This window comes from Odontomachus brunneus, unplaced genomic scaffold, assembly GCF_010583005.1.
Source record: "Odontomachus brunneus isolate Ranch 3 - 2012 unplaced genomic scaffold, Obru_v1 Obru_scaffold_093, whole genome shotgun sequence".
Lineage (NCBI taxonomy): Eukaryota > Metazoa > Arthropoda > Insecta > Hymenoptera > Formicidae > Odontomachus > Odontomachus brunneus.
The window spans coordinates 1,267,579-1,278,846 of record NW_022639543.1 but is presented as its reverse complement, the minus strand read 5'-3'; the positions used below and the strand labels follow the sequence as shown (position 1 = coordinate 1,278,846).

Here is an 11,268-nt window from a genome sequence, read left to right as displayed (position 1 = left end):
ATATATATATATATATATATATATATATATATATGTATATATACATTTATATATATTATTATTATTATTATCAAACACATTAATTATAAAGGTTTAATTATTTTCAGGATGGATTTGGCGTATTCCCAGGCTTCACTGTAACATACCAATTTGGTCTTAATCGTTCACCCGCTTTATGCGATTTACAACACAAAATGGCGGAATGTTCCGTTAATTGCAAAGTGATATAATTAACACTTACTTGTGTGCAGGATTTGCTTGATCCAATTGTTCACTAAGTTGTTGAATGAGGGAGGCAAACATTTTAAGATGTTCTATAGTTTCACCCTGTAACCATGCTCTTGGTAGCGTACTCATAACCTAACGCACACATATTAGCAGTTTATTAATTACGATTAATATGAAACATCTGTCAGACAAAGCATCTACATCTAGTAATAAATAATTATTGGTTTAATGTTGCTATGAAAATTGACTAACATACCATGTTTGCCTTGACTAAAGCATCGGTTGGAGAAGAAACTCTCAATCCAGCTAACAAATAACGATTTAAAAGCGAGCCTAACGCTAAATTTTTCAATTGTATGTCTCCGAGTAGACCTTGCCAGCTTAGTAAATTTCGTAACAACTTAACAGCCATTGCAAATTGCCTTTGAAAAAATTGATGCTTTGTGTCCCAAACTCTGAAATGACACATTAAATTATGAGTCGAAAATAATGGGGCGATATAAATTTTTCGAAACATTTAACGCGTCAACTCAATTATATATTCAACATACTCACTGTTTTGGAAAAATTGGTATAAAGACATCATTCTCGACGGCAGCTTTAATCTTATCCAAAATAGCATTAAACAGCGTTTCTAATTGTTTGCTCGTGTCATTTAGATTTGGATATTCCTTGATCAAACGATTTATAGTGCCCACAAGACGTAACGTTTGGGATGTTGACATTGGATCCCATATTTTCTCGATGATAGCTAAGAATTAAAAAAATATTAAATATGTAGAATTATCTTTCTTTGTGCGAGATAATTTTATAAAACGTAACATTGTCCTTACATGTCAATTTCGGGATTACAACTTTTTCAATTGTAGACGGTACTAATCTAACGTCTGGATCTTGTTTCAAAGATTCCTCCGTCTCTTTACTGTCCAACGCGTACAAAAGTAATGTATTGTACCACTTCGTTCTCTCTATGTCGGCGCTTTCCTATATGAATATAATTTGTAATTATATACACAAGTTTTAAAAATATGTATATTTTATTAAATTAAATTTAATAAAGCCGCTTGTTGGGAAGAATGAATAAAATACCATAATTGGATTCCATGTAACTAATTGCAATCTGATAATTGGTGAAATCATTTTGGGTATGCACAACGACACATAGGCTTCAGTATAAGCGTCCATATCAGTTTCTCTCCACGATTCAAGTTTCGAAAGAATACCACGTACTGTACAGTATTCATCCAATACATCGGAAAATATATCTTTACAATCATTATCAATTTCATCTGTAACAAAATGAGAAGATATTATACAATTATAACGCACACATATAAAATCAAGTAATTTTACAAAGATTAAAAGACACGATATAAAATTGTTTACTACCTTTTGCTTGTTTAAACGCAAGATTTTGTTGTTCAGTGACTTCATCGTCGCTAGACATGCCATCGATATGTTTTGGCAAAGTTGAAGCCAATTCTCTCGCTCTCCTACGACGGGCTCTTCTACCTTCCCTCTCCGTAGCTCGTCGTACATGAGCTTCTACTTCCGGTCCTCTTCTCACGCCCTGATTTCCTATAAAACAAAGAAGACTGTATAATTCGCCTTACGAAATATCTGCGTTAGTGGTACAGGAAGTTAAGAATCTAAAACTAAAGATAATTGTAGCAGGCATTGAATTTTGTCAATTATATGTGCTAATCCATAAGGAAATTGGTATTTACTCGATGCAGTAGTTATTTCTTCCGCTTGATCTCTCGTATCTTGCCGTCTTCGTTCCATCAATTCGGTCGAGCGTTCACCGTACAGATCTAACCAGCGTTGCTCCAATTTGACAACCAGAGGAAGCTAACAAAAAAAATTCATATATTTAAGTTGATTTAATGAGTTTGTTTAAAATTTACGATATTTAATTCGACGATTCTATAATATAATATAATATATAATTCTTGGAAAGCATTAACTTATTTCAATCAACAACTTCATAAATTACTCAGAAGACTCCTCGATATATTTATAACAACACTGTTTAGACATCAATGAAATAAATAGGCATTAATTTACTTACCACGATTAAATTAATTTGTATTAACCACTCTCGTATTCATACAATGAATTTTATTTATATTATATATATATATATATATATATATATATATATATATATATATATATATATATATATATATATATCTTTATAAAATGTATAACATAATACAGAGAAGATAATGACCCCCGGCAATAGATACATGTGTTACATGTATATATAAATCCTTTATTTTATAAACGTTTAAATTCATCAACAAATACATTACTAAAGAGACTTAGATATTCTTTCATTTTTTAGCAATGCTTATTGAGATAAATTTAGAAAATTTGTCAGTAAACGCTTGAAATTATTTCAACAAATTTGAACTTATCAGCTGCGTCCAAAGCTGATCTGAATAAAGTTAAAAGGGTAAAATTCAAATATTCCTTTGACTTTTTTAAATAAGGTATCTTTAAACTTCTTTAGAACAAAATATCTGTAATACTGGTAGTTAAGATTTATAAGAAGAAGTATATACAATGTTATAATAATTGAAATATAACAATTTGTAATTATTATGTCAAGCGATTCAGTTGTATCTCAAACGACTCGTCTAATATTTTATCTTTATAATCCAATTTTCTACATTAAGTGTGGATAATATGATAATTCAATGAGATAAATTTTTCAAATAATTAAGTTTACTGATGCTTTATTGTGGCCGGAAAATCTCTGCCAGCCACACATTGTACGATCAATCCCAGTGCACATAAATCAAACGTGACAGCGTATCAACCCACCTTCTCATCAAGACACTCTACCAAGTCAGTGACATACCCACGCAACTCTTGGTAATATCTGAAGCGTTGTGCAAAATGCGGTGTACGGATTTCACCCACGTCCAATTCTTTCAAGGCTTGCTGCAATTCTTGCTCTAAACGCTCCTGTTCTTGTTGATGTTGTCTATGCACTTCTTTCAAATTTTCTAACCTTTAAAAGAAATAATGCGCATATTTACACAGGGACTTGCTAGTTTTTCTCCTCACGTGAGATCTGAGGTATCTAGAATAGAATAAAAACCTTGAACGCATCCTATTTACAACTTCTTGTGGTGTAACAGGTACAATCTTTGTCGGATCTGGTGGTTGGATGGACGGCGGTGGTGGTGGTGCTGGCATTAATACCATCTCTAAAGGTACACCTGTTCCCATCATTTGATTAACATTCATACCCATCGTGTATTGCTGTTGTAACATAGAATCTTGCTGTGCTGCTGCAATCTGTGCACATGACATAAACAATGTAGCCACAGAAAATATAAAACATGTTTTATATTAAATCTTAGCTTATTTCAGTAAACCATGTTTTTATACCTGAGCACCAGTTACGCCCTTGCGTATTTGTTGAGCTTCCCATTCCTCTTCTTCATTTTCATGTTCGCTTTCATTATCTGAAACTAAATTAAAAAATGTTCCAGTTCTCGCATTTTCTGGAATGTCTTGAAATTAATTATCGAATAATTATTACGTTCAAAAGCAACACTTCAAGACTTACGTTTTATTGGAACTTGAGAAGCAAGAAACGCTTCTCTCCTCTTTTCCTTGTCGCGTGCTTCTGTGTTGACAGTCATATCAATACGATCTTGAGAATCATCATCGTCACTTCGATCATGATCTTCCTCTCGTATTAGCCTCGACTTGCCCTTCTCATCGCTACAAACACAAAATTGTTACAAGTGTTACATTATGAATAAATGTAATGCTAGCATGGTAACATATATGTAGGTATCAATTTATTAGACTATATTTATTAAACGATATGATAAAATGCTACCTCTGCTCTTCAATAGGAATGTAGTCAGTCCCCAATTCTCTTGCTTTCTGTCTACGTTTTCTTGCTGCATGGATCATAGCTGCATCTGGTATACACCCACCTGAATAATATTAATAAGATTGTCACGGGAAAAAAGAAAAAAAATAGATATATTTTTATCACCAAATACCTGGAAAATATACCAATATATAAACTGTTATAAAATAATTCTACTTTTTTGCACGAGATTTTAAAACAAGGTATATGACTAAAAACACGACTATATATCCACTTAAATTTGGTGACTTATACTTTGTACAAAGAAGTTATAGATATCATTAAATATGTATATGTCATTAAATATGCATACTATGAGAATATATATAATAATGTTACTAATAATAGTTTTGATTAATGCATGATAAAAAATTATATACTTTCGAGAAGTATCTTCATAGTTTCTGCTTTATCTGTATTTTTGCGAAATTTGTGATTGCATGGCTCATCTTCCTCTTCACCCGATGTATAGTCATCCTTCCCTGCTGCCAACGCAGCACGTCCGTTTAAAATCAGCGGTCCTGTGTTCTTTATTTTAACCTAGCAATGGAAATTATACGTCACTTAGTAAAAGTACAGACAGGAGGAGGAATTCACAAGGTTTGTAAAAATATATCACATATTAACTGTTCTACAACATAAAGTCCCACGAAGATACAATCTCTTTACATAAATTATTTCAAAGTCAAAATAAATATTCCTACCAACATAGCGAAAAAACATGATAATATAAAATATAAAAATATATTCATTATGTTAATTTATATATTTTAGAAAATCTGCTTACTGCAAGATAATTGTATATAGAAACACGCAATTAGGTAATTAAACAATTCAACAAGCACTCGTAATCTTCATATTTATAATATGGAAAGACTATTCAGTTTGCTTGTACATACAGTTAATTATGTATAAGACAAAAAAAGTAACATTATATAAAGTAATATATGATATTCCAAACAACCATAATCTATAAATTTATATTTATCCAAATTTAATAATGAAAACAGAATACTCGCATGTTTTCAAGTAAATTGCCGAATGTACGCGTTAATTTATAAATATACATGTGAGTATAAATGTTGTATAAAAAGCGACGTTCAAATATTATAAACACGTCTTCTTGCTGTACCCACAGAGTTGTTCCAAATCTTGAAACATTAGTCAATATACTATGGAGAGATAAAATGTCTTCTATATTAAATAATAAGTTACTTAAATTGGAGAAATTCTAATAATAATAAAACATCATAGAGATAGCTTACTACTAGATCATCTGTCTTTATTTCTAAATCTTTTTCCTGTTTAAAGGACATATTCGCTTGCTCAGTGTCCAGTTGCATTTTCTCTTCACCTTTCTTTTTCCTCCTCTCCTGATCTAGTTGTTTCATCAGTTTTTTGCTCCTCGACGATTTCTTGACTATAAAAACTTCTCCATCGTCCGCTGCAATATATTAAAACTATTAATCTCAGGCAACAAAAATATGTAAGATACTTTGTAAAAAAGACTTAGTAGAAACAGCATCTACTACCTAAAAAAAAAAGTTATCTGTCTAAAACAAAACTGTATCTATATTAGAATATTTCTTGCTTCCTTTTCATTATAATTACAATACTAAACACTACTCAAAATAATTATGAGACAAGTTTTTTTAATCTATTCTTGTAAGTAATGATTTGAAAACTTACACAATATATTCATATTGTATAATATTGTGTTATATTTTTTACTTTCAATACAAATATTTATATAGACTCATATTTTTTATTTCTTTTACTAATATTTCAACAAAAATATTCAAAGAAACGATTCTCAAAACATTTTAAGCAGTGTATATATATGTAGTATATATATGTAATAAATATATCCGTACATTACCAAAAATAAAATGAGTATGTCATTTGAATACTAAAATAAGCAGCTGATAGTAAATCAATACCAATGAATCGATAAAAGAGAATCATATCTTCATTACATATAATAAATTAATCAACCAATTACTGGTTTTACATTATATTGAGAGTCACAAGTCTTTTTAATTAACCCATATTCAGTAATCCACAGTTTATATAATGTAATTTCACAAGGTTAGAAGTTTTGAAAAAAATGCTCTCTCTACTAAATAATCATTATGTTATATAAATAAAATTCAAGATTAGAAGATCCTATTTAGTATTAAATATAAAATTAAACAGCACCGAAGATGTTTTAAATTTCTATGTAGATACATTCCATAAATAAGTTTTTTATACTTTTATAATAATAAATTCTGTCATTCTGAAATTATAAATGTAATGATAATATATGTAATGAAGGTTACATTGCATATAATGTGTTATATATAATAAACCTAATAGGTCTGTTTGATTCCAAAGAATCAAACTGTACTAGTACAGACTATTGCAACAAGTTAAAGTGAAAGAAAGCATATTTGTTTCTTTCTAATTTATTGCACTAGTGCAAAAGTTCACCAAAAACAGATTTAATGACTGTTCAACAGAAGTTAATACTTAATTATTATTGCCTCTGATTATGTTATATTCTGTTGGGTTTGTAACAAAGATGTAAAGATATACTTCAACCACAAAGAATAATCAATTTATGTTTACTAAACGCCGACTTCGACTGAACAGCAATGTGAGCATGAATGCATAGCGTATAATCGTGCGTATATGTATATACACCTTCTTCCAGCTCCTCTCCGAAACTGAGGAGCGTCTGCTTTGGTTTATCCTTCTTCTTCGCTTTAACTTTGATAGGTTGCGCATCCTCCACTTCCATTCTGTTTTCATTATCTTCATCCTCATCGTTGAAAGGACGTCGTCGTATATTACGCTTCGGCTTGTTGAATACAGACATTGCCGTTATATCAACGTTCCCAGACAGCAAGACGAAGGTACAACGTGACCAGAAATCGAAACCTAATATTAAAGTCGCTTGGCAAAAAGTGAAACGTATCACATTACAAGAAACTAATATTGGACCGAAGTAAATCACTCGTTACACCAACGGATTTGTGACACGCGAAGCTGAAAATGGTGCAAATACTCGTAGAATAGTCAAACAGAACCAAAGAGAACTGACAAAACTGGATGAAGCGGTATGCACGTTCGAACGTGGAATATCGTATTTATTGAGATGAGCGACGTATGTTCTTCTTCTTTCTCCTTAAGCCGGCATCTCATAGCGCAAAAATATTCAACGAAAAACATGAAAAACATTAGTACGATCACGTGACAAATCATAACCATTCCGCTTTTTTTTTATTGCTTTTTCTGTTTCCCTGATTGGTCACGCTGGCTCCGTGCGTTTCGTTCCGTTGAGAATTCTGTGCTATGGAACGCAGACCAAGGTATGAATTAGCTTTTAGATTCGCGTATGCATCGACAAAGAACAACGCATACAGAACAATGTTTCGCGCTCTAACCACATGGCTACGTTCCAAAACTCTATCCAAGGCTGCGTTCAAATTCCTTACCCGGGTGCACTCTAATACAAGAAGTGCTATAGTATATGTGACATATACTATAGTGTTTCTAGTAACAGAGTGCACCCGGGTAGGGAATCTGAACGCACCCCAACGGGTAGAGTAGCATTTAATTGACCAGTAAGAACAAAGATAACTAAGATTTCTTTATCATGATTGGTCAATTAAATGTACTCTACTCTCCGAGTAAAGCAGCAACGGTAAAATGTCCGCTTGCGGCAATATAACAACGCAACTGTGTAGCAACATTGCAATGCAATATATATGTAATATTATTAATATAATTTGTTATACAAAGTAAAACCCAGATAACACTTTTACAGGAATATCATACTAATAAATACTAAAAAATTATTAGTAATTATATATTAGTAATTCAGTAATTTTTTCGTCAGTACTTAATTTCTGGTGAATACTGAAATTAAAATCACTATTAAATATTGATATTAAATATTGATAGTAATCAAATACTGAGAATTATTTTGCGAATGTGAAAAATAGGAAAATCATAATATTTAAAAAAATATATTTATAATTCCTAATTATCTTGTGTCTCATAAACTACTAGGTATCAAAGATTGTCAATACACTACTACAAACATTCGTGAATCTTCCCTCGATAATTTCGATCTCAAGCGGTATACCACCGGTCACCCATCTATGTCCTGACTCCGTTAAAGTGTTGCTTATAACCTGACGATCGAGCGGTATGCGGCGATTCCCAATGACTCCAATGATATTCTTACGATTTGTGTTTATATAATTTATCCTTATAGTGTTCACAATATATTATAACCCAGTATATTATATCTAGCAAACATCAAATAATAGTTATATAACTTTTACTTTATGTTCGTTGGATAATTTACTGATAGATACCCATACAGCACAAATCTTCAAAGAACGTTCTAAGGATGTTCTAAGGACATTCATACATTCTAAGAACGTCCCAGAACATTCTCTGAAGATTGTGTGCTGTCTGGGTATTGAAACAACGCAACAACATTCGATATGAGATAAATATTGATGTAATGTAGTGAACCAATAATAATTACTTTTAGATTTTTAAAATAGAATGTTAACATAGAATGTTATAATGATTAATCCAAACCAAAAAAATAAAAAATCTAAGAAAATCCAAATTAAACAAATCGAATTACTAAATTTTGAAAGAAACTTTTATAAAATACTATTTAAAACAATAGTGTTGTTCCATAAAATGACAATTTCCTTGAAATAAAAATTTTTATTTCTATCATTTTAAAAAATTGATATTTTGTTTAATGGTACCTGCAAACAGGATGCGGTAATGCTTGCCGCGCAGCGGAAGGAAGTCCGCAAATTTTATTATTATGTAACTCTGCTATTGACCTTTTGAATAGATTACTTCCGACGACTTTCAACCTTTTTATACGCGTTCCTATTTTTCCGCGCAAATCACGTATCGTTCACGACGACCCATCTCCAGACTAGTGTCACTGTCAGCGCGTAACGTCATCAATGGGTACGTTCAGCGAACTCAACAGTTGCACAACAGTTGAGCAATTCGTCAATGTAATTGGTCTAAAGTTAGAGATTTAACAGTAAGGACCAATAATCACTGATCGCTCACTAATCAGCTATGTTTTCTGAACGCAGCCAATCATCGTCATTTCGCTCATAAAATAAATCGGACCGATCGTGAGCGCGTTGATAGCGCTGTGAGCGTATTTTGGACCGCAGCCTTAGGGCTATCGCACACAAATTGACATAACTGCATATGCATAGCATAAGACCGTATGTACCAATGAGCATCGAGTATTAAGTCGCCATATTGGTGTTCGATGCTTAATATTCGATGCTCATTGGTCCATACGATCTTATGCTATGCATATGCAGTTATGTCAATTGTGTGCGATAGCCCTAATATTCGATGCTCATTGGCCCATACGATCTTATGCTATGCATATGCAGTTATGTCAATTTGTGTGCGATAGCCCTTAACCTTTAATTTTATTACAGAAGAGCGCGATGGCCGTATTTAAAATAATGAGATTCACTGAGTTTGCGATGGCATACCGTACATGTTGTAGGAGATATTGCACCACAGAAGAAGTGTACACACTGTCAAAAAAGAAGATACCACACCCGTACCTAAATATTCATCCGTGGAAATCAGAACACGAATTTACGAAATATTTGTTGAACAACATTATTTACAACGCAGGTGGAAGATTATTATATTTGTTTGTTTGAAGAAACTCACGAAAGTATTTTTATAGCAATTACTTATTTTAATTATATATATCTTATTATATATTGTATAATCCAAAAATTCCAATATAAAAATTTCGACTTTATAATAAATCACTTAAAGTTTATATAGAATTATATAGAGAATTAAGTTTTTTTTATTATGTTTTTTTTTCAATGATTATATGTACATATGTACACACATATACATATATACACATGTATATGTTGTATTGCTTAACTACTGCAAATAATATATTTCTAAATTAACTTGAAAATGTCTTTTTCAGATGGAATTGTTGCGATAAATAAACCATATGGTATATCTACACGCGATAAATCTGCAAATAATAATGATTTTTCTGCAAAGAAATTTAATACGATTGTGGGGGCAGTGGATTATTCCATTAATGGAGTCTTACCATATATTGCAAAAGAATTAAATATACCAGCCTTGATACCATGCACAGGATTGGAAAAGTATATCAAGAAAATCTCTTCTTTTCCTATAAATATATAAAGATTTTACTATAAGTTATTGTTTCTTTCAATAGATACACATCTGGTGTTTATGTGTTAGCAACTAATAATGATATACAGCAACAGGTACAGAAAGCAGTAAAACGAGCAGTTGCATTTAACAAATTTAAAAGATACTGGGCAATCACGATTAAACATCCAAATGAGATCAAAGGATCATATCGTTTAGCAGTTAAGTCACAACAGTCTCAATTGGGATTAAAAAGGGTAGGTGTTACATCTGTATATAAATACTTCATATAAGAAATAAAGTCCTTTAATGTGTATTTCAGCCTGTTTTTGTGAACAAATGGTCTAAAAACGAAGAGAAAAGAAAAGATGTTATGATCATGAATGTGAAGTACAAACTTCTGTCGAATTCAACATATAATTTGAGTTCTCTGATAGAAATAGAATCGCCCGCGAGGAAGTGGCAGTGTATCAGGTTATTTGCTAGCGTTATGTTGCACAGTCCTATTCTCGGAGACAATTTTCACGGATCGCGAGTTCAGAATATCATGGGCACATGGATGAAAGTTGATCCATTTGCTGATTCGTGTTTGGAGATGCCAAAAATAAACCGTCAGTTGTTAGAATTGCTCAAACTGACACCACGTCAACAAGAAATTATTCCAACTCATCTCCATGTAAGAAGTATATGCTTAGATGGCTTTGGCAAAGAAAAAAAGAATCTAGTGCTGAAAGCACCTTTGACGCATCCTTTTGATTGGACATGCAAACAGCTTATGTTTAAAAATATACCATGTGAAGCAAATTATACAAGTGTGGAGGACAAAATTCCATGTGAAATTTTGTAACAGTGATATGTGCTTAGTATGTGTATATATATATATATATATATATATATATATATATATATATATATATATATATATATAT

At 31.7% G+C, this 11,268-nt stretch overlaps 2 protein-coding genes across 2 annotated transcripts; one reads left to right on the top strand and one right to left on the bottom strand.

Annotated features, from left to right (window-relative positions):
- On the bottom strand, positions 1 to 6,989 carry LOC116848310 (PAX3- and PAX7-binding protein 1). The gene is made up of 16 exons (XM_032824245.1): positions 6,815 to 6,989; positions 5,395 to 5,573; positions 4,510 to 4,669; positions 4,094 to 4,193; positions 3,815 to 3,972; positions 3,634 to 3,716; positions 3,341 to 3,540; positions 3,061 to 3,250; positions 1,956 to 2,079; positions 1,618 to 1,806; positions 1,318 to 1,517; positions 1,062 to 1,212; positions 784 to 979; positions 485 to 683; positions 242 to 360; positions 1 to 135 (listed from the first exon to the last, which is right to left on the bottom strand). Exons 1-16 carry the CDS (start codon positions 6,987 to 6,989, stop codon positions 84 to 86), a joined length of 2,475 nt encoding a protein of 824 aa, XP_032680136.1. The 3' UTR covers positions 1 to 83.
- A 2,563-nt stretch (positions 6,990 to 9,552) lies between these two features.
- Positions 9,553 to 11,224, top strand: LOC116848359 (mitochondrial RNA pseudouridine synthase rpusd4-like). Its single transcript, XM_032824339.1, has 4 exons — positions 9,553 to 9,823; positions 10,140 to 10,329; positions 10,404 to 10,596; positions 10,662 to 11,224. Exons 1-4 carry the CDS (start codon positions 9,628 to 9,630, stop codon positions 11,184 to 11,186), a joined length of 1,104 nt encoding a protein of 367 aa, XP_032680230.1. The 5' UTR covers positions 9,553 to 9,627; the 3' UTR covers positions 11,187 to 11,224.
- The last annotated feature ends 44 nt before the right edge of the window (positions 11,225 to 11,268 follow it).